The sequence below is a fragment of the Arvicola amphibius genome, chromosome X, assembly GCF_903992535.2.
Source record: "Arvicola amphibius chromosome X, mArvAmp1.2, whole genome shotgun sequence".
NCBI classification, from domain to species: Eukaryota; Metazoa; Chordata; class Mammalia; order Rodentia; family Cricetidae; genus Arvicola; species Arvicola amphibius.
In genome coordinates, this window is record NC_052065.1 from 6,290,145 (window position 1) to 6,315,044 (window position 24,900).

Sequence of the window (24,900 nt, forward strand, 5' to 3'; positions counted from 1 at the left end):
CAGGCACACACACCAGTGCATGCACAAACACCCCCATCACTTCCCCACACCACTTCCACAATTAAAAGAAAAATCTTAAATGTATACTGACCTCTTCTGTTAAGCCTCTTAAGGCAATGGCTCTAAGAAAGGCAAGATTTATTTGGATGTATTTCTACCTTGCTTGTTGCATAATCTAAGTTAGAACACATTTTAGTCTTCAAATAATAAAAGAACTAAGTATCCGTAGTTACATGAGTCTCTAGGCTCTTTAGGTTCCTGCTACTGAGAGCTCTCTCCCATTCCTTTTCAAAGAGCAAAAATTCTTCACTCACTTCCAATAAACTCAGATTTCTGCTGTAGCTAATAAGTAACATATCACGTATGATGTGGAGATTAAACCAAAATTTATAGAAAACCAGGGTAACTACAAATTTAAAAAGCACTCAGATGATCTGTGAGGGAAAAAGAAAAAGAAGCAGAACATAACTTGAAAAGACACACACACAAAAATGAGACATTCCTATAGTCTCACCTCCTTCCTACTGAAGCATTTTTATAATAGACACCAGGAGGGGATTTCAACATATCTGGAAATTTTCATAAGGCATACCAAACAATAACTTCTGGACTTCAACTCCATAATATTGCAACTTTGATTTTTCCAACCTCAATCTTGAGGAGTATCTAGTCTTCTGAGAAAGGAAATGACTTTATCCCGGCGGCAGCAGGAAGCACCCGGGTGCTGGGAATAAAAGGTTTGATTACCTTGCCAGCAGGAAAGGTATGGGCGGGGGCTGAGGTGGAGGAATGTGGGGCAGAAAGCGAGAAAAGTAAAGCAAGAATCCCAACAAACAACATCAGCAGGCTACCCACTGGGTTAAGAGTTAATTAGCTGCCCTGTGTCCATGGCCAGCTCCTCTGCAGCTTCAGGAGCGCCACTCTCAACTCCAATTTAACCAACTAATTCACTAACACTTGATCTGCAGCTTCAAGCTCTCCATTCCGTGAGGGAAAATGTCTTGGAATGCTAGCAAGGCTGAGGCTCTAAATGAAGTATTTCAAATTGGTCACTCCAATTAAGCAAAAGTGGCTGATTAGAATTAACCTTTTCAGAAAATAAAATCTAAAAACGCAACCTAACTAATGATATGCAAATTGCTTCACTTGATGATAAAATTACATTTGAAGACAGAAAGTGGAGGTGCCCTTTTAAGCAAATGTCTGTTGTGGTTAAGAGTATGGTACCTAGAGGGGAAAAATTCTTTTCCAATCAGATGAGATTGTGTGAGCTGAAAATATATCAGTATTGAAGTGCTAAATGACAAAAATTTTAAGGATAGTCAAATACTAAACAAACAAACAAAAATTCAACTAAGAGCAATTCCTCTGAAATCCAAAATTTATTGAAGTATACCACATGAAAGTATGTAACAAAATCCTCCCTACCCTTCAAGACTTTTCTTCATGATTTTTGGGCCCTTACTAAATTATTAAACTTCCTTAAAAGGCTTGTCAAAACTGGCATCCCTTAATCCAGGCATAGAAGTACATGCTTGTAATCCCAGGAGTACTCAGAATGCTAAACAATAAAGATTTTGAGTTCAAGGCTAGCCTGGGCTGTATAGTGAGGCTGTCTCAAGATAAAATAAAATGATAAATGAGGCGTGATGCCACACATCTGGATTTGCCAGCACTTGGGAAGTTGAGGCAGGAATGCTACAAGTCAAACTTGGTCAAAGTTGGTTCCACAGCAAGATCCTGTCTCAAACACAAAAACTAGCCACTTCACCCAGGAAGTCTTCAGTGAAGTTAGTGTCCCACCAATAAGTTCCCTTAGAACTCCAAACTCATCCCAATCAAAATACATCTTCTCTCAATTATCTTTTGTTTGTTGTGGTCCCCACCTCCATCCCTGTGCTAGGAACGGATCCCAGGGTATCTTGTCTTTCTTATCCATCAAATTCCCACTGAACCCATCTGTCAGTGCAACAATTTTCTCTTAGTCATGTTATGTTGTCATGTTTTAGCATATTGGTGTGGGAAAATTGTCTGTATTCTATCAATCATGTTTTAAATAAATGCTGATTGGCCAGGCAGGAGGTAAAGGTGGGAAAACCAGACAGGAAATAGAAATGATACAATGAGAACAGGAGAATTCTGGGAAGGAGGAAGCTGATTCCTCCCACTCCTGCCCAGATCACCAAAGCAGCAGGATGTGATCTGCCTCATTGAAAAAGGTACTGAGCCACATGGCTAAAATAGATCAGAAAAATGGGTTAATCAAGATGTGAGAGTTAGCCAGTAAGAGGCTAGAGCTAATTGGCTAATCAGCTTTATAACTTATAGAGATCTCTGTGTTATTTCTTTGGGGCTTGCCGGCTGTGGGGTATCGGGCAGGACAGAAACCCCAACAAACAGGCCCCTTCATTGTTACAGCATATCATATATGACTGGTATAGATAGCATATATATAGCATTTCATATGTAACTGGTATTTAATATGTATGAAATGAATGGACCCTATAGTCCATCTTTGTATGTTGCTCTACTTTTTACATAATCCTTATGCCTTCAGCACCACAGAGACCAGATAAAAAACCTATTAAATGAATAAATTCATGGAAAGATTCATTTTTTTGTACGCGATCAGTTATAATGATAAAAGTTTTGACCCTGAAATGCCACGACTCAAGAGGATGAGGCTAGAAGATCACAAGTTCTAGGGGGTGAGTCTAATGTCTTAAACTTAAAAAGATGAAACAGGATTGAGGATATAGTTCAGCGGTGGTATGCCTGACTAGCATATGGGAGCCTCTAGGTTCAGTTCCTGGTACTGTAAAACAAAGTCTTGAGCCAAACCCACCACCTGGAAGAGAAAAGTGAACTGGTAAGGCATTCCAGTAATGCTCTTTTCTCAGACTTGATTGACCCGGACCAAACCTGAGCAGATAGTCCTACTCATATTAGAATGCACAGAGGAACCGAAGAGGAAGAAAGTGTATAGCAAAATGCCAACTGAGAGATGCATAAGTTTTCATTAAAGCAAAGCTTCTGGTTTCTTGAGGATTGATGATGAAGAAGAATTTAGCTACAAGAAGGCAAAACATCAGGAATCTTTCGCTTTAAAATTTTCCAACAGGATACAGTTGAGCAAACTGTTCTGCAAAACACAAAATTTGTTTCCCTTAAAGTATAACAATCAAATCAACATGAGTTAAAGTGTGACCACTAGCTAGCTCTAAACAAGCTTTGGAGATCAGGGTTCACAGCAACATGACTCAACTCACAGCTCCTGTAGATGAGCCAAAGTGAATCATTGCACCGGACAGGAATTCGGGGGAGCTCTTGTTGCACTGATTAAGAACAACAACAACAACAACAACAACAAATCACAGTGAGAATCCGAGCCCATCACAGAAATCCCACCATGTCCTGAGGCTATCACTTAGCTCATAGCGATGCACCTGCTACAACCCTGTGCAGAAAACCTTTGTATCTGATGCCACAACAATATTTGTTCCTGCGTACATTGTTTATATGAATTATCCAGATCATGGAAACTTGCTTCTTTAAAAGTTAAAATATTTGGTGGGTTACTTTAAGCTTTTGGGTTGGGAATTTGAAAAATGTTCTTGCTTCTTAACAGACTATGCCACATGACCTAAAACTTTCCTGATCACACAGGCTAATCATCCCCTTAGGTGCTGCTGCAGAGTCAAACATGGTTCACAGGCTATTACTGCCTAATTTCCTCTCTTGTTTTTATAATTACACACCTCCTCTTACCATAAGGAAGTATGCTCACTTTTCGTTGTTGCCATTGTATCTGACTTCTGCCTAGTCTCTTCCTACTGACCAATCATCTGTAGCCAGACAGGCAAATTTATGCAGCCCTTGTGTGAGGAAATATTTCCCTGATATATGATTAATGATCTTTGAGTTAGGGCCTATGGTCTGTCCTATGAATAAAGTTGAATGAATTCAGGACTATGTCAGGAGGTCAAGAGATAAGATTTGAAACCGGTCCTGCTGGAAACCAGAGGAGCGATGGTGAAGAAAGCAAGGCAGCTGGGAGCCTGACAACCTGAGAGATGAGGTAGCCTTTTCCTCATACGGAAACACTGTTTCTATTCCTAGACCGGTTTGCATTCTTGGTTTTATTGTAGGACCAGCCTCATGCAAATATAATTATAATTCTGCATTTAAATTAGAGGCCAAAATGAGACAGAAAGGGCCAAAATATTGACTTTTGGAAATTAGAGAGTGCTTCTTTGGATGTGTCTTTTGTCCCGACTCTTCATCTCACTGCTTTCATCTAAGTACTCATTTGTCACATGCTAACAGACCCTGTACCATCATCATACAATTATCCTGGCATTTTCTTTTCTCAGATGCCATTAAACTGCAACTTTCGGGGTATTTTTCCCAGTTAGATAAAAAAGAATCTCTTTATCCAACTAGTACAAATTCCTTTAAAATAATATGAGGCTTGGCAGGATGGCACATGTCTATAATCTCAGCACTTGGGAGGCAGCGGCAGGTGGACCTCTGTGAGTTCAAAGCCAGCCTGGTCTACAGGGTGAGTTCCAAGCCAACCAATGCAACAGTGAGACCCTGTCTCCAAACAGTAGTAGTAGTGGTAGTCATATAAGCTGAGCATGGCGATTCAGACCTGTAATCTCAGCACTCAAAGGAGTATCATCCTGAGGTTTAGGGAAGCCTGGTCTTGAGGGCAGCCTGGATTACAAAGCAAGATCCTGTCTCAAAAAACTGAGCCCATACACACACACACACACACACACACACACACACACACACACACACATGCATACACACACACACATACATGCATACACACGCACACACATACATGCATACACACGCACACACATACACACACGCACACACACACATGTAGGTATGTATGGTTTCAGCACTTTTTCTTGTGCCTTTGTTAAAAACGCTAATGATATTAGTTTCCAACTCCCCCCTTGCCCTCACTACCTTATCATAGTTACTCCCGACTTCCTTTTAAAGGTTTTAAAAGGCAATTATTTCTTTTTAAATTAAAAACATTTAAACATTCAAAAAATAGTTCTTCCTTTTAAAAGGTTATTGTTGTATATGTTTCAGCTATATAGCATGATGTGACTGGCAACATACAAAGACTAATAAAGGAACCACAGTGAAGCAAATCGGCATGCCTGTCATCTCACACAGCCGTTCATTTTTGGCACTAAGCACTCACATCAACTCATTTTAGCATGAATCTCAGACACAGTCAGCAACTGAGCACAGTGGTTTCACAACTCGGTGAGCATGAAACCAAAACAGGCATGACCAAGAAATGACAGCGAGGGAAGTCTGCTCCCTGTAGCATCGCTTTGTTCCTCAAGCAGCATCCTCTCTCAGGGTGCGCATGCTCTGGAACACTCACTCAGGGAGTACATTTCTGAGCATGTTCAGTTTAAGAAAGAAAGACAGCAGGCACATTTTCGAGTATGCTCAGCTCAGGGTTATGAGGCACACATTTCAAAGGTCAACATGGTAGAAGGGACACTTTGGGGTATGCTCAACTTGTATCACATAAAGACAGCCAAGAAGGAAAGCACCTGGGCATGCTCACTTCCCACATAAGGTTTTAGCTGCAGAAGGGAAAGGGTACTTTTTGAAAATACATGAATACAGGAGTTTTTCCCTAAAAGGTACCTACCTCATAACTCAGCAGTCAAGAAATATATTTTTATTAATATAGTTCTCATGTTGTACATAGATCTCTTTTCAGTTTCTTAAAGTGAAACCTTAGCCAGGCGATGGGGTACATGCCTTTAATCCCAGCCCTTGGGAGGAAGAGGCAGATGGATCTCTGAGCTCGAGTTTGAGGCCAGCCCGGTCTACAGAGCGAGTTCCAGGACAGTCAGCCAAGGCTGTTACACAGAGAACCCTGTCTTGAAAAATCAAACAAACAAACAAAATTCTTAGCCAGATAGTAGTGGCGCACGCCTTTAATCCCAGCACTCGGGAGGCAGAGGCAGGCTGATCTCTGTGAGTTCGAGGCCAGCCTGGTCTACAAGAACTAGTTCCAGGACAGGCTCCAGAGCTGCACAGAGAAACCCAGTCTCAAAAAAAGTGAAATCTTGCCATTATCAATGATCCTTCTCTCCATTCCTTATTAAATCAAGCAAGTTATGTGTATAGTTAGTTCCAGACCCACTCAGCGTTTACCTCTCATCTTGAGTTTGGCAACATTCTAACCCATGCCTCTTATATATCACCCCCAAATGTCCCCCAATCCATGCCAGAGTAGTTTCCTTCTCTGTTATTTCAGGCCTGTAATCTCCATTTTCCCTGAATAATGTCACTGGAGAACTCTTGAGATGTTTCTTGCTTCCATTTGAATGCTATATTTTCACCTTGAGTTCTTTTTCTGCTTCTTCCCGCCCACCTCCTCCTGTTCAGTCTTTACATTAGCACCTTCCAGTTTTATATGCTCCGTGTCACTTTGCCAGTGCAATTAAAGCATTGTGTCAGAATACTCTGTCCTGACCTCTCTTCTCCAGGACTCGGTCTGTGATCACACCTCAACACCTTCAGCTCCCCTTGAAAATGGTTCTTTTCCCAATGTCTTGGAATTTAGTGACCACATTCCCCATTTCACTTGGTCAGCCATTTTCCTTTTTACATATTTTCCAAAGTCTCTAGGTAAAGACTTGCCAGATCATTTTGGTTCTTGCCAGATTCTTTTGACTACTGCCAGATTGTTTTGGTTATTGATCTCCGAATCCCCATCCTCAGATCGTACCTGTCAGCAATAACAGAGCCGGACTTTTGGACATTTAGCATGCAGTACTAGGGAAAGTCAGGCAAATAGTCCTCACAAGGGGCAACCTGACACTTCCCTTCACCACTCCATCTTTATCTCCTACACCTTTTCAGTCTGGCCAGGAATAGTCCTATGCTATGGTAAAATACTCCCTCTAATTCACCTCATCCAGAAAGAATTCTCTCCACAAATGTGGGCCTCTCTTAAGGATGCTGCTGGACCCCTGATTCCAGCACCGCTCTGGAAGAATAGAATCCATTTCCTGCAAGGGTGAACACTTCAGGGTCAGGGTAGGGGAAGTTCTAAAACTTTCCCTGCTTCCTTTCAGACCCAGGACCTTTGACTAAATGTCTTCCTCAGCTCCTCAGCTATAGCTGGGTCTACGGGGTCAACTCATTCGACACCTGGTACGTGTTCTCCTTGTTGCTCATACTCTTTTACACATCCTAATAGCTTGTCTTCTGGGTTCCGCCTCAGATCCTCATTTCACCTGGCAATATTTTTCTCCAGCAATTTTCCATCCCTCCTGCTTCCTAAAGCCCTTCCAGCTACTCCCTGACCCTAGTGAGCATCCTAATCCTTCAGTTCTCCCATTCCTCCCACACTGGCCTCCCTTCCTTCTCTAGTTTGACTCCTATGGTTGATATCCAGAAGTTCTCTTTACTAACTCCCTCAGTTCCCTACCAGTAATAAGCCTTGGTCTGGAATTCCTATACCACTGCATGGGGAGTTCCCAACTTCCTATGAACACCCTCTGTAATCTTGTTTTTAGGCTCCTGGAAGTCTCATCCAAATCCCTCCAAAGTCCCAGATCTGGTGACCTACTTTTAGCTTGGCCTATCCCATTTTCTTCCAAGTTGCCATTATGGATGAATGAAACAAAATATTACATTCCTGTTATAATGCAGTTCTTTAAAAATGCTATTGGGCCAGCTGGGCATGGCCTTTAATCCCACCACTCAGAGGGAGAGGCAGGCAGATCTCTGTGAGTTTGAGGTCAACCTGGTCTACAAAGAGAGCTCTAGGACTGCTAGAGATGTTTGCTACACAGAGAAACCCTGTCTTGAAATACCAGTAAAATTGCTATGGGGTCAGAGAGAGAGAAACGCTAGAACATAAACTTGAAGTTGGGTTGGTAGGGACATGGGGAGGATCTAGGAGAAGCTGGGAGAGGGGGGAAAATACGATCAGAATATATTATATGGAAAAATTCAAATAAAATATACTAAGTAAGCATTAAAAATAAAAATACTCTTGGATAATTCCATTATTTTATCTATAAAATAATGTATGGAATGGAAGCCCAAGGTAATATGGGAGCTGAAAACTGAATTGTGGTTAATCTTGCTGGTCATGAGGATGACATAGATGGGTAATTAATGCATTAAACAAAAAAGAGAGAGATTTATAAGACCATTGTTAAAAGATAGCGCTGGAATCCTAGGATCCGTTTTCTAGATGTCATCGTCCTAGAAGCAAACATTCAGTAGCAACTGTTGACTTAGAGAGAAGAACAAATCCCATCAAAGGGATACGGGTCAACTCCCCGCCAACCACACTATTTTACATCCTCTGTGCAAAAGAAGACACACCAGCAGAGCTGCTGAACTCAGAGCTGATGAGTCAAGGAAGAAAAGTTATCAATTTGAAATTTACCAAAGGAATCTCTTTTCACACATAATTAGTGTGTGATCAAAGTGAAGACTTGCTATACAACGTGTTAATTTCCAAGCAAAATAAAACAGAGTGCATTTCTCTTCATCCTGCACTACTTCAACCTTTATGACATAATAAAGACAGGCAGATACACATTCTAACTGATATACAGATAGCCACAATGTTGAACAAATAATCTAATTTCATTTTTTAGCAAATCTCAGATGTGTGAAAAAAAAATCAAAAGACATATCTCTACGAATCCTTGAGTTTCTAAGATGAAAAAAACCTGTTCTATTACATTTATATTTGTGGTATAGACATGCATACAACAAAACTAATATTGTTATATGCCCTAAGACTGCCTTCACTCAACAAAAGCACGAATAGTTAGAATAGCAATCGTTTACCTTATAGAAGATCAACAAAAGATCATCCAGTTTCCCATGCAAATCTCCTGAAATACAAATGAAAAAACATCACTATTCAGTAGGCACCAAGATGCAATGCTTACTTTGTTATAAAATTTTAAATCTCAAATACCTCAAGTGCTCTCGTGGGATTGGGTTTTCACCTTGTGTTGATGATACTAATTGAATATGCACTTCTCTTCTGTGAACTCTTACTTCCCCTCCTATGGTGCGAATGGGTGGGGAGCAGCATCTAGAACCTGTTTTCTCTAGTCTTTTATAGGGCTTCATTCCTTCTGAGCTAAACTCTATACTAAGAAATTTATGTTTATTTTCTTATTCAATCCTCATCAAACATTTTATGAGATGCGTAGTAATGTCATTCTTATATTCCAAATGAGGCCCAGAGTAGTTAAGAAACATGTATGACTGCCCAGTCACCAAAATCAGAGCTAGAATTCAAACCCAGCATGTTCTCACCTCAAAATTGAAACTCTGTGATTTACTCTGTTCTGCCTATGTTTTCATGCTCAGGAGAGCAGCAAAAATACCTATCACAAGAAGCATTAACTCTCCAAGGACCTACCATAGAACCCAGGGAGTTAAAAACACGAACTCTTCAAAGACCTACCATAGAACCTAGGAAATTGCCGGCACTCAATATGTGGCATGCATTTAATCGCTAAATCCATAGCCATTCACAAAATCTAAACCACTGCTGGGTTTTGCTTTATTTTACTTCTAACTTTAAAAGTTTAAAAAGTACGACTAGATAGTTGAAAGTCTTTTGACAAGACAGTTATAGGGAAAACAAATCCAACTAAGGCAAACTATTGAATATATGACTCATTAATTAAAAAGTGAGTGACTATATGAATATTCAACATTTCTATTTGGATAAATAGTTTTAAGTAAAATATCTATCTTTTATAATCTATGCTCAAAATTTCAACTTAATTACCATGTAATTTAATTTAGGAACTTTTTTCCCAGTTTAAAATCCCACAAGCAAGATAAATCAAGTCTATGTGACAGAAGTTTGAATTACACTAGAAAGAATAAAGCTAAGTCCTACATCACCAGCACTTATTTATAAAATTGTCATAATATTAACAATAAAATAAAGGGCATATTGATGTTAGTGGATACTTAAATGTCAATACCTTTAGATAGTCTCCCTCCAAAAGCTAAACAATTAAAAACTTCATATATTTTGCTAATTATTTTGCTTTCCTAATTTGCTTCAGAGTCATTTGCCTTTTAAAAATATGAGTATTTTGGCAGTGTAGATGATTCAGTGAGTATAGAGCTTGCGATTCAAGCCTGACAACCTGAGTTCGGGTCCCCATTAACCAAGTGAAAAACAGCGTGCAGTGGCTTCCCTCTATAACCTCAGTACTGGGGGCAGCAGAGCCAAGCAGAGTCCTGGAGCTTACTGGCCAGCCAGCCTTACTAATTAGTGAGCTCCAGCTTCAGAGAAAGACCCTGTCTCAAAAAGTAAAGTGGACAGCAATGGAGAAAGACACCTATCATCAATCTCTGGTCTCCACATACATGCACACACACATTCCCATGTGCATGTGTGTGCACATGCATGTGCGAGCACGTACGCACACACACACACACACACCACCACCACCGCTGCCACTACCACCACCATAAACACCACCAACACTACCATCAGCACATGTACAGAAATCTGAATATAAAGTACTACAATAGCTGGCATGCTGAAATACGAAGTTGTTTTAGCATATTAGGAGTTGAGGATCCTTGGTTTGAGTCACAGCAGACAGGAACAAAGGAAACTATAAAAATATTTTTAGTTTCTAGTTGGACATAAGATCAACATGCAATGGGAAGGCAGACATAAAGATATTTTCCCTGCAAACAATGACATGAGTACAGAATTGATTATGATTTGTAGCATGAATTGGAAACTAAACAACAAAACTTCAAGAAGCTAAGACAGAAGGATCAAGAGTTCAAGACCACCCTATATTACTCAGTGAGTTCCAGGCAAGAATCAGTAACAAATGAGACACAATCTAAAAATTATTTTTCTTAAAAATGAAGAGGGGGACAGAAAACACTAATTTACGTTAAGGAAATCTACTGGTTTTTGGCTTTTCTCTTTACCAAAGGTGCTATGTATGTTTGTGTGGGGGGGGATATGGAAATAAATGCCCCAAATGTAGGGTCCCTTAAGTGAATGGACTTGCCTAGTCTACCTAGTCTCTGATAATTTTCTGATGATGGCAAGTGAAAAATAGCCAGACAAGTGCAAAGGTGGCCTTCTCCTTAGTCTGGAATGTAGCAGATCTCACTTTTAATCCTAATCCTATCACTGACTAGCTGAACAAGCTGGGGTACAGGGTACTATATAGAAGTACATTGGTGACAATATGTATTTCCCTCTGGGCCTCTGTTTCACCCATAAGAACAGGATATGGGGCTGGGAATATAGTTAGTGATAGAGTGCTTGCCTAGCATGTGCAAAGTCCTGGGTTTAATCTCTAACACAGGAGAAAAAAGAAGTTGAAAAACTTAACTTTTAGTAAAGGGACCAGAACATCTCTGTAAGAGATTTTTGGTTCTCATACTGTGGAATTCTGGGACCTCCCGGCCCTCTAACTCATTTCTTCTTCTAGGATGCAGTGGCACACATCTGTGACCTCATTGCCGCTAGATCTGCAAAGGCGACCGGGGGGCTAATGGAAAATGCATGGGAGCAGATCCTAACATCTGGTTTGGACTGTTAAAGTACATTCGACTAGAAAATCTAGCCCCTGGCTTCAGAGGCTTCACAGGTTGGCACGGTTTACTGAGCCTTTATGACCCACAGTTCTTTATTTCCATCAAAAGCAAAGCTTGCTCTGGCTTTGAATAAAAGGTCTCTTTGCTGAGGTATATTATTGTCTTGAGAGAGCTGGTGGCCTGATTAGGTTGAATTAAACCACTGGAGACTCTTCAAAAACTGGAGTCAAGCCATGTCATGAGGTATATACTGCTACATCAAGTTCCCGTCACCACTATGAGCTGCTGGGGATGGAAAGGGTTTAATTAGGTTGCCAAATCCACTTCTACCTGCCACCATAAGAGAACGTGGGCTAAAAACTGATTTGGAAAATAACAATCACTGTTTTGTAACCTAAAGCCTTAATTAGAAGTTAGGGAATTGCTGTTCCTTCCATGCACCACGCTCTCAGACAGTGTAAGCACGCTGAGCACCAACTGTGATGAATTTCAATGTGTACTGTTTCTCGAAGCAATATCCTGCCAGGCTGGCCTATAAGATAACAAAATCTCAAATCTTGTTATTTAGAAGAACAAGAAACAGATTTTGGGGACATTCCCACTCCTTTAAAAACTGCAAAGACCAGTTGAAAAAAATCTAAAACAATAGCCAAGGGCAGAAAAGAATTTAATCTCCACCCTGCGTTGGGTGTTTCTCTTCCCAGTAGAAGAGGCATGCATACAGAGACCCACCTGGAAAAAGCAACATGGGACGGAGATAATGAGAGCTAGGCAGAGGGCAAAGAACACTTATTCTACCCATCAGTGGCTTTCCATATTAAAATGCTATCTGCCTTTAGAAAAAGCTACAAGAGTTCTTTAATTTCCCACATAATTAATTCCTGCCAGCTGGTATGCAAAACAAAGACAAGATGGGGAACAGTATTATCATGATAGATAATTCTATATTAACATTTTCCCCTTAACACAATCCAATTTCCATAGTTTTCAAGTTAGGCAAATGACACAGGACCAAGAGGCTCCGAAATATTAATGTGCCAACTCTACTCTGAAACTTACCGCAGATTGTTATCTCTTTGGAGGGAAAGGTTTTTATGTGACTGAAATTCGGCATCTGCTTCAGGATTTTCCTAGCTTCAAATAGCACCTCTAAGACGTAATGAGCATGAAGTGTCTGTGAAGGGGAAGCAGAGGAGATGGAGATAATGAACAAGGGCGAAAGACATGACGGTAGAAAACTGTAAAACCAAAACGTATGAGCACATTTCAGGATAATCCTTATTCTCAAATAGATGATTCTAACATAGTGTCTACTATATAAAATGCCCTCAGGAGTTATTTGTAATTGAATAAATGAATGGTTCCTCAAATTATTTATAGTCTCGTGTTCTTTTTTTTTTTTGACATTATCCCTTTGCTTAGAATATTTTTGGTTATTTTTGGTTCTTAGATCCCAAGAGGAAAGCTAGGGGAAATGGGGGTGAGGTTCACGTGCCTGAAGAAAGGGTTCAGACAAAAGAGTAACAGTCAGAATCATTTCAAAGGGAGGACAAAAGGAAACAAGGAAGGAAAAGAAAGGCAAAGAGCCTGTGAATGAGGTGTGGCTCTTTATTTGTTGAGACAACCTACCACTTGTGTAGTAGGTGTTGCTGAGCATGGAGACCTCACTAGGTAGCCACACAAGCTCCCAAGCCTCCTAAGGATGGCTCCAGAATTTGGTGTACAGAATGCTCAGGACAAGAAGCACATTGCAATAAAAGGCTAACTATAGAAAATATTCCAGTCTCAAAATACATGGACTATTTGCTACTGCCTTATCATAATTCCTCCAGTTACAGCATCCATAGGGTCATTGCTTCCTACACATTTACTCCGTGTTCTCCCTGAAGCTTTTAAAAATCTAATGTGTATTTCTCCTTGGTTTTAAATTATGAATTTTCCAAACACATATTCGACAAAGAAAAGATAACAAATATGTGATTATCACACAAACTTAACTGATATCAACACAGTTTTAAGAGTCAGGTTGGCTTAGAATTGGGATGTTCACTATGGTAGTTATTTGCAGTATTAGATATCAGAGTACTTAAAATGGAGGCCACTGAGAATTGAGATGTGCTATAAGAACAAAATTTAGGCATGGTGGTGGTGGCGCACATACTAGGGAGGCAGAGGCAGGTGGATCTCTGAGTTCGAGGTCAACCTGGACTACAGTGTGAGTTCCAGGACAGCCAGGACTACCCAGAGATATCCTGTCTCAAACAACAACAACAAAGAACAAAATTCAAACTGGATTTCAAAGACTTAGTATGAAAATAAGCACAACAAACCTCAATGATTTTAATATGATTATATATATTAAATATTTCATATACTGAAGTGTACGGAATTAAATATATTGTTAAAATTGATTTTGTCTTCTTTCTTTTTTTAATGTGAATACTAGAAAATTCGAAATATATGGTCCATATGTTTCCATTAGACCATCATTTCCTGCCCATGTCTTTTCCCTACAATAGTATTCTAATAGTATTCTAATAATAGATTGAATGTGACATTCAATCCACAGCCACATCTTTAACTTTCCGCTTTTCTGTTTGTTTATTTAGGTTTGTAACACAGGTTGGCTCAAGCATCATGACAACCCTCCTGCCTCAGCTTCCCAAGTCTCTGGATTAACATTTTCTTTGTAGTTTTACATTTTGTTATATATTTTGGGGGGGGGGAGCACATCCATGTCACAGCACGTGTGGGAAGGTCAGAGGACAACCTATTGAGAGCTGTTTCTCTCCTTCCACCATATTCTTCAGCTTGGTGGTATGTGCCTTTGCCCATTGATCAATCTCAATGGCCCCTGGATAAGTATTTTTAAAGAATGGGCAAAAATGCTGCTTTTTACTGTCTTGCTGTCTGTACATTTAATCTACAGATTTCTAATACTGGTTTAACGTGCAATTGTAGCTTTTCTGGCCCATTGTACCACTCTCAGAGTAACTGCATCTAAAGGCATATTTCTTTTCTTTTTTATTTTATTTACTTATATTTTATGTATATATATATACATATACATATATATATTCTGCATGTACACCTATATGCCAGAAGAGGGTATCAGATACTATTATAGATGGTTGTGAGTCACCATGTGGTTGCTGGGAATTGGATCTCTGGAAGAGCAGCCAGTGCTCTTATCAGCTGAGCCATCTCTCCAGTCCTCATTTTGTTTTTTAATGTTAACAAATTTCACTGAAAATATCTTATGAACAGAAAATTCTTAAAATTAATATAATTTTCTCTTTTCTTGTTTTAGTTTTTTGAGACAGGGTTTCTCTGTGTAGCTCTGGCTGTCCTGGAACTTGCTTTGCTAGCCTCGTACTCACTGAGATTTGCCTGCCTCTACCTCCCAAGTGCTGGGAATAAAGGCTCATGCCTTTATTACCACCTGGCGTAATATAGTTTTCTTGAGCATCCTTAAGATTGGATAAATTGGTCAATATTAGTACTTGTTTAGAAAGCTATATATCAGCAGGATTACAATTGTTGTTAAAAAATGTTAAATATTCAAAGTAGTTTATTCAAATGTTTCTTTTTGCATTTATAAATATATCAGATAAACTCTACTTTGAAAGGATATTTTCTTCTTTGTGTGTGTTTGTGTGTATATGTGTTTGTATGTATGAGAGAGAGAACAAAACAGAGAAACAGAAAGACAGAGAGGGAGATGAGACAAAGAGAGAGATTGGTTGTTGTAGAACTAGCTATGTAGACTAAGCTAGTCTTGAACTTGGAGCAATCCTTCTGTCTCTGTCTTCATACCAAGTTCTGGAATGCAGACATATGCTATCATGTCTGGCTTATTTCTGCTTTTAAGTTGTTTGTTGAAACAGGGTCTCACTATATAGCCTTGACTGACCTAGAAGTCACTATATAGACCAAATTAGCCTTGAACTTATAGTGACCCTATTGCCTCCACCTCCCAAGTACTGGGATTAAAAGCACGTGTCACCATAAATGGCTCAAATAGTTTTTAAATGACAAACAATATGTTGTTTTTACTGAATTAAAAAAATATCATTAAAAAGGAGGTGGAATAAACCGGGCAGTAGAGGCACACACCTTTAATCCCAGCACTTGGGAGCCAGAGACATGCAGATCTTTGTGAGTTCAAGGCCAGCCTGGTCTATAGAGCAAGTTCCAGGATGGGTTCCAAAAGATACAGAGAAACAATGTCTCAAAATAACCTAAGGGGGGGCATGGAATAATGAAAAATTATTTTCCCTTTTAATTTCTGTCCCTAGAGATAGCTAATGTTGATAATGTTTTGAATATCTTTCCCCCAAATATTCTTTGTTTATGAGCATATAAAAATTAATATAACCATACATTAATATTCAAATGTAGGTATAAATGTTCAATCCCTTAGCTAAACGTGATATTATACATCAAAGTAACTGTACATTATCTTAAAAATTAGGACTAAAGCACATGGATGAACTCTAACAGCATTATGACAAGTGAAAGAAGCCAAACACCAAGGACCATGTATGTTCCACTAACATGAAATATCCATATTAGTGACTGCCAGGAGCCAAAGTTTGGAGGAAAGAGAGGGGCTGCTAATGAGTAGAAAGTTTCATTTTGAGATGACAAAAACATTTGGAAAATAGGAGTCCTTGCCCAGTATATACAAGGCTGGGGGTTCAATCCCTAATACTGAAAAATAAATATATTTATTTAAAAAAAAAGTTCTAGGACTAAATAGCATTGACAGTTGTATAGCATTTTAATATACCCCCAAACCATCTTCTTTGCAATTGCTGTAACAAAACAACATGACCAAGGGAAACGGTTCCAGAGGATGAGAGTTCATGACTGTCATAGCAGGGAGCATAGCAGCAGGCCGGCAGGCGGTACTGAGGCAGTAGCTGAGTGCTTTAGGTCTCCACAATCAACAAGAACTAGGCAGAGAGAATGGCTCTAAGCTTTTTAAATTTCAAAGCCCACCCCAAGTGATACCCTCCTCCAATAAGCCACACCTAATCTCTTCAAACAGTTTCATCAATGTGTGTGTTGGGGGGAGCAAATATTCAAATATATTGGCCTATGGGGGCCATTCTTATTCACACCACCACAGCCACCAAAGCATATACTTTGAAATAGTTAAAATGACCAATTTTATGGGATTTTTATCTCAATTTTAAATATATATTTCTTGATTTATTTTTACATCGAGAACAGTGCTTAACATTGATTCTTCTTTTAATATAATTTTTCTATATTTTTAGAACCCAAATCATCAAACGTCTATATAATGATTGCACATTTTATCTACTTGAACATACTATCCATGTTTGTTTTAACTCGGACTCTAATGATGTAATTATTTAAATACTCTACAAGTCTGTTGCCATTGTTTCTTATTTGCGTCAGTTTTATTTCTTGTAGTTTGTATCCTCATAGGCCTGGTTATATTGATACTGAGTTCTGGATATTATATATGAAAAACTATAAAAATATTTTAGGCCTATTTTCTCCCAGAGAATTTAAATTTGCTGTTGGCAGGTGGCCAGAAGAACTAGCTATCTAGTGTGATCTCAAATCATTTTTAGGAATTAGATGATTCAAAGGCCTGCTGCACTTCCAGCAAAGCCAATCTACCACTTCCAGTTCACTCTTATTTCTGGGCTATGCCTTCTAGTGTCCTAATCTGAGAATGAGGGTTTGGGATGATGTCAAAGAAAAGGGTAGTATAGGGAAATCCAAGACCCAATCTTTCCAGAAAATATTGAAAAATCAAGCAAAATTTATTTTATTTTCCTTTCCCTTTTTCTCTCTTGCTTGCTCTTGTCTTTTGGTGTTTAAGGCAATCTCTGTTAAAATATTAACTGTACACAAGCTATAGGAACAAGCTGTAGTAGCAAAACTGTTCACAACCAGACTTAATAGACATCTATAAAACACTTTACCCAGCAAAAGAACATTATACATTTACCTTAAACACATGTGGAAAATTCTCCAGGGTAGACTAGATGATAGGCCACAAAATAAACCTCAGAATTTTTTTTTATATTTTTATAAGTTTTTTTAAATTTATTTGATTTTTAAAAAACAATCCAAGTTCCCACTCCCTCCCCTCCTCCCATTCCCTCCACACACTCTCCCACCTCACCTCCATCCACTCCTCAGAGAGGGTAAGGCACATTGCTTTGTGGAAGGTTCAAGGTCCCCCCTACTATATCTAGGCTGAGCAAGGTATCCATCCAAAGAGAATAGGTTCCAAAAAGGCCAGTACAAACAGTAGGGATAAATCCTGGTGCCACTGCCAGTGGCCCTGTAGTCTGCCCCAGCCATACAACTGTCAACCACATTTAACATGAATTTTGCATGCAAATGGATGGAATTAGAAAACACTATCCTTGGTGAGGTAACCCAGACCCCAAAAGATGAATATGGTATGGACTCATGAGAGGATACTAGCTATAAACAAAGGATATTGAGCCTCAGAATATTTTTTAAAAATTGAGATTGAAAGCAAGCAGAGTAGCTTCTCTGATCAGAATGGAAAGAAATCAGTAACAAAATTAGCAAATTTATAAATATGTGAAAATTATACAACAAATCCCTAACCAATGGATTAAAAAAGACAAATTATAAAAAATGAGGACATTGTTAGAGCCCATGGGCCCCAACATAGGTAACTATTTTCCCTAACTGGACTGGTATGGAGCTGCAAGGAATAACTAGACACAGCTTACACCATCATCACAGAAGGGCATCTCAGGGTTCTCTTCTCCTCAAGATCTACCGGCGTTTATTATCCAAACAGCTTTTATACCAACACACAAACTGAGTGGGGAAAATACACCAGGCCTGTCTCCTAGGTAACCAGGTGAATGGCGTTTTGTCACATTCGCATCTACCTGTCTGCTGTGTACGCTAGCTGTCACGTAGGCTTAAATCAGCATCTCTACAAGGCATCCTCCAAATTACAAAGGAGCAACAACATCCTGACCCTTTGTTAGGCAGAGACAGCCTGTCTGCAGGGCTACATGACCACCTCAGGTGGGGCCTATGGCTTTAGAGCCTGGCTGCCACACCATATAGAAATATGGGCCTATCGGACATGAACAGAAATGAAAGCACAATTTACCAAAACTTACAGGATACAGAAACAAACATGCTCAAAAAGAAATATATATTGCATTTTTTTAAAAAAAGGCTCTTAAATCATTAACATAAGAAGGCTTTAAGGTGGGATGGAGAGCTAGCTCATCAGTCAAGAACATGTACTGCTCTTGCAGAGGACCCAGGTTTGGTTCCAGCACCTAGATGAGGGCTCACAACCATCCATTACTCCAGTTCCTGCGACTCCAATGCCCTGATGCCCTTCTCTGATCTCTGTGGGGGTGATGCACTCCCACACATAAAAAATAAAAGACAAGCATCATCAGCAGGTAGGACTTCTGCAGGCAGGCTGATCTACCACCCCCACCACACATCGGACTCTGTAACCTACAAGTCCCACTCAGGCCCCCGAAGCCACAGAACCCATCCCCCCACAAACAGCCCTTCCTCATGCATCAGCGGCCCCCAAGGCATAGGCACCACAAGCACAGATTGGTGGGAGAGGTGGATGATTGGTCTCCTGGCTGTACAACTGCGGTCTCTAGGTCTTAGGCCTTGGGGTACATCCTGTGCCCTTACCCCTCCCATCACAACCCCAGCAGCCAGACAGCAGGGAAGACTACTGTAGACAGGCTGCTTCACCATCCCCACCACCCATTGGGCCCTGTAGCCTACAAGTCCCACTCCACCCCTACAAACCCATGGAACCCATCATCCCCCCCCCCCACCTCTGCCAACCATTCCCCAAGGCATTAGTGGCCCAGAGGCACAGACACCACCTGCACAGATTGGAGGAAGAATCAACACCTGTATCTATAATTACCCCAAACCCAGATGGGTAGATAGCAGTGTAAGAATACATTCAAAAAAATAAAGAACAATATAGCACCACCAAAACCTAGTGGTTCTACGACAGCAAGAACTGAACATCCCAACACAGATGAAATATAAGAAAATAACCTTAAAAATAGCTTTAAGATGATGATAGAGGCGCTTAAAGAGGAAATGAAAAATTCCCTTAAAGAAATGGAGGGAAAGATGAACAAAAAAATTGGAAAAAATCAATAAAGCCCTTAAGCCAATAAAAAAAACAATCAAACAGGTGAAGGAAACAATTCAAGATTTGAAAATTGAAATAGAGACATAAAGAAGACACAAACTGAGGGAATTCTGGAAATGGAAACTGTGGGTAAAGAAACAGGAACTACAGATGCAAGCATAACCCAAGAGATGGAAGAGATATCTCAGGTGTTGAAGATACAATAGAAGTAGATTTATCAGTCAAAAAAACTACTAAATCCAACAAATTCTTAACACAAAACATCCAGGAAATCTGAGACACCATGAAGAGACCAAACCTAATAATAATAGGTATAGAAGAACTCCAGCTCAAAGGCACAGAAAATATATTCAACAAAATCATAGAAGAAAACTTTCCCAACCTAAAGAAGGACATACCTATGAAGATACAAGAAACTTACAGACTACCAAATGCACTGGACCAAAAACAAAAAGTCTCCTTGCCACATAATAATCACAACACTAAACATATACAATAAAGAAAGACTATTAAGAGCTATAAAGGAAAAAGGTCAAGTAGCACATAAAGGCAGACCCATCCGAATAACATCTGACTTCTCAGTGGAGAATCTGAAAGCCAGAAAGTCCTGGACAGATGTTATGCAGACACTAAGAGACCACAGATGCCAGCCTAGACTACTATACCTATCAAAGCTTTTAATCACCATAGATGGAGAAAACAAGATGTTCCATGACAAAACGAGATTTTCAACAATATCTATCCACAAATTCAGTCTTACAGAAAGTACTAGAAAAAAACTTCAACCCAAGGAAGTTAGCGGCATCCACAAAAACACAGGCAATAGATAGTACTACACCAGCAAATCATAAAGAAAGAAAACACACATACAGATTACCACCACCACCAACAAAACCACAAAATAATAGGAATTAACAATCACCAATCATTAATATCCCTTTATATCAATGGACTCAATTCATCTACAAAAAGGCACAAGATAACATAATAGGTATAAAAACAGGAGCTGTCCTTCTGCTGCATATGAGACAACTTCAAAGACAGATATCACCTCAGAATAAGGGGTTGGGAAAAGATTTTCCAATCAAATGGACCTAAGAAGCAAGCTGGTGTGGCTATCCTAATATTTAATAAAATAGACTTCAAACTAAAATCAATCAAAAGAGATGAAGGATGTTTCATAGTCATTACAGGAAAAATCCATCAAGATGAAATATTAATTCTGAATACTTATACCCCAAATATAAGGGTACCCACATTTATAAAAGAAACATTACTAAAGCTTAAAGCACACACTCTAATAGTGGGAGACTTCAATACCCCACTCTCACCAATGGACAGGTCTGCCAGACAAATTTAAAAGAGAAATAAGAGAACTAACAGATGTTATAACTCAAATGGGCTTAACAGTCATCTATAGAATATTCTACCCAAACACAAAAAGAATATACCTCCTTCTCAGCACCTCATGGAACCTTCTCTGAAATTGACCACATATTCGCATACAAAGCAAATCTTAAAAGATACAAAAATTTGGAATAACTTCCTGTATCTTATCAGATCACCATGATTTAAAGTTAGAATACAACAACAACACAAATTACAGAACACCTACAAACTCATGGAAACTGAATAATGCTCAACTGAATTACCCCCGGGTCAAGGAAGAAATAAGAAAGAAATCAAAGACTTCCTAGAATTCAATGAAAATGAAGGCACAACGTACCCAAACTTATGGGACACTATGAAAGCAGTGCTAAGTGGAAAGTTCATAGCACTAAGTGCCTACATAAAGAAGTTGGAGAAATCTCATACTAGTTTCTTAACAGCACACCTGAAAGCTCTAGAACCAAAGAAGCAAACTCACCCAGGAGGAGTAGACAACAGGAAATAATCAAATTGAGGACTGAAATCAATAAAAAAGAAACAAAGAAAACAACACAAAGAATCAATGAAACAAAGAGTTAGTTCTTCAAGAAAATCAACAAGAAAAACAAATCCTTATCCAAACTAACCAAAAGACAGAGAGAATATGCAAATTAATAAAAATCAGGAATGAAAAGGGGGACATAACAACAGACACCGAGGAAATTCAGAGAATCATTAGGTCATACTTAAAAAACCTGTGTTCCACAAAACTGGAAACTCTAAAAAATGGATAATTTTTCTGGATAGGTACCACATACCAAAATTAAATCAAAACCAGATTTAAATAGACCTATAACCCCTATGGATTTAGAAGCAGTCATTAAAAGTCTCCCAACCAAAAAAAAGCCCAGGGTCAGATGGTTTCAGCACAGAATTTTACCAGATTCTCAAAGAAGAGCTAATACCTGTACTCCTCAAATTGTTCCACACAATAGAAACAGAAAGAACGTTGCCAAACTCTTTTTATGAGGCTACAGTTTACCCTGCATTCCAAGTCACACAATGATACAGCAGAGAAAGAGAATTACAGACCAATCTCCCTCATGAACATTGATGCAAAATTACTCAATAAAATACTGGCAAACCAAATCCAAGAATACATAAAAAATTATCCATTATGATCAAGTAGGTTTCATTCCAGAGATGCAGCGATGGCTCAACATACAAAATTCTGTCAATGTAATCCAATTTATAAACAAATTGAAAGAAAAGAAACCACATGGGTGGGTAGGAGGTAGAGGGAGAGGAAAAGGAGGGAGAGGGAAATGTGGTTGGTATGTAAAAGGAATAAAAAATTAAATAAAAAAAAACAGAAATCAAGTAAATGGAAAGAATTTAATGCATTAGAAAAAGAATAGACTGAAATCAAAGCTAGCAGTTGAATGAAAATAAGGATTATAGAAGAGATAATAGCGTTTTTTAAAAGCAATCAAGAGTCAACCATAATTGATTCTTTAAAAACCATCAACAATTTTTTCTAAAAAAAATATTTACCTATAGTAAAGTAACTGTGGTAAGGGAAGGAGAGAAGGAGGGAGGGAGGGATGAGGGAGAGACAGAGAAATAATGAACTTGGGTATATATGGAGGTAAAAAATCAGAACAAAGTGAGAAATCACTATCAACATTCAAGACATTTCAAAGGGTTATGACAATACTATGAGTTACTGTATACCAATAAATTTGGTAAGTTGGATGAAATAAAACCACATCTGAATGGGCCTTGAAAAAAATGCAGAGATTAGATCAGTAACCAAAACCCTCTAACAAAGAAAGTTCAAGACCTTGGGCTGAAGAGATGGCATAGCAGTTAAAAGCGCTTGCTGGCTGGGTGGTGATGTCACACACCTTTAATCCCAGCACTCGGGAGGCAGAAGCAGAGGCAGGGAGATCTCTGTGAGTTCAAGGCCAGCCTGGTCTACAGAGTGCCAAGACTGGCTCTACAGCTACTAGAAACCCTGTCTCAAAAAATCACACACACACACACACCCACACACACACACACACACACACACACAGCACTTGCTGCTTTTACAAAGAACATAAGCTGCTTCCCAGTATACACATGTTAGTTTCCTGTCTATAATTCCAACTCTAGGAGATCCCATACTCTCTTCTGACTTTCATACATACCAGGTATTCACATGTAGCACACACATACATGAAGGCAAACACTTATATACATAAAATAAAAATAAATATGAAGATAGAAAATTAATCAATGTGTTTTAAGATATGAGCAGAATGAAAGAACACACACACACATGCACACACACAAACTCACTACAGTTGACATAAGAAAAACATTTAACCAAATCCAACATCTTTTATGTGAAAACTACGTAAAAAACTATGAGTAAAAGGCAACTTCCTCAGCATGAGAAAGGGGAAAACCTGCAGCTAACATGAAACTCAAAGACAAAATATTCAACACTGTTTTAAGACCTGCAACCAAATAACTGTGCCCACTTTTGTTATATGTTAACTCTAAAGAGGTCATGAACCTAAATGTAACAGATAAAAAATTTTTTAAAATTCTTAGAAGAAGACACATGGAAATCTTCATGATCATGAGTTTGGCAATGGATTACAAAAATACACACACACACACACACTCACACACACACACACACACACATATATATACATGCATATATATATATATATATATATATTTCAAAAAAATTTAAAACTTTTGTATATCAAAGCGTATTACCAAGAAAGGACCATTTGGTACATACAACCAAGTAACATTATACATACTGATCAGGTTATCCTTAGGAATGTATATGAGTATACATGTGCTTGTAACAGCAATTAGTGAAAAAGAGGCCAAGAAATTGAAGAGTAGTGAGGGATACATGGGAGGGATTGGAAAGAGGGAAAGGGAGGGAAGGAAAGAGAAGGAAAAGGAAGGGAAGGGAGAAACGCTGTAATTACATTATAATCTCAAAAATAAAAAATACAAAGTGAAAGACAAACTAAAGAAAGGGGAATATAGTTCCAAGTCATATATGTGGTAGGGCACTTATATCTAGAGAGAATCCTTACAACTCAGTAATAAAAAGATAACTGATATTTAAAACTGGCAAAGGTTCTATATAGATATTTCTCCAAATGTTTACAAATGGCTGGTAGATTAAAAGACTGAACATTATTAGAAAAACGGCAGTCAAAACTAGAATTAGACATCACTTCAAATACATTAGGAGAGCCATTACCAAATTAAATAGTAAGTATCAAAAAGATATAGCTGGGAGAATGTAAAACTATTCAGCTGCTTGCAGAAAAACTTGAGCAGTTATTCAAAAACTTAGACATAGAGTTAGCTATATAACCTCAGAATTCCTCTCCTAGGCATATACACAACCAAGTGAATGGGGGCACAGCCAGAAAAAAACATTGTATGTGAATTTGCTAGCAGCATTATTTATAGAAGCCGAAAGGTATAAAATATTCAAATATCAATGTGCTGAGAAATCAGTAAACAAATGTGTAGTATACAATGAAATATTATGCAGCCATAAAAAGAAATGATGTATTGATATGTGCTCCAACATGGACAAATATTAGAAACACTGTGTTTAGTGTAGGAAGCCAAACATAAAACAAACCAATATAATACAACTTCATTCATGTATATGAAATATCTGGAATAGG

General features: G+C 38.8%; 1 protein-coding gene across 1 annotated transcript in view; it reads right to left on the minus strand.

Annotated features, from left to right (window-relative positions):
* Ppef1 (protein phosphatase with EF-hand domain 1) overlaps positions 1-24,900 on the minus strand; it is a 101,845-nt gene that overhangs the window by 40,046 nt on the left and 36,899 nt on the right. The window contains exons 5-6 of the mRNA XM_038316719.1: positions 12,688-12,802; positions 8,872-8,918 (exon numbers count right to left, since the gene is read on the minus strand). Coding sequence (XP_038172647.1) covers positions 8,872-8,918; positions 12,688-12,802 — 162 coding nt within the window. The remainder of the gene's footprint in view (positions 1-8,871; positions 8,919-12,687; positions 12,803-24,900) is intronic.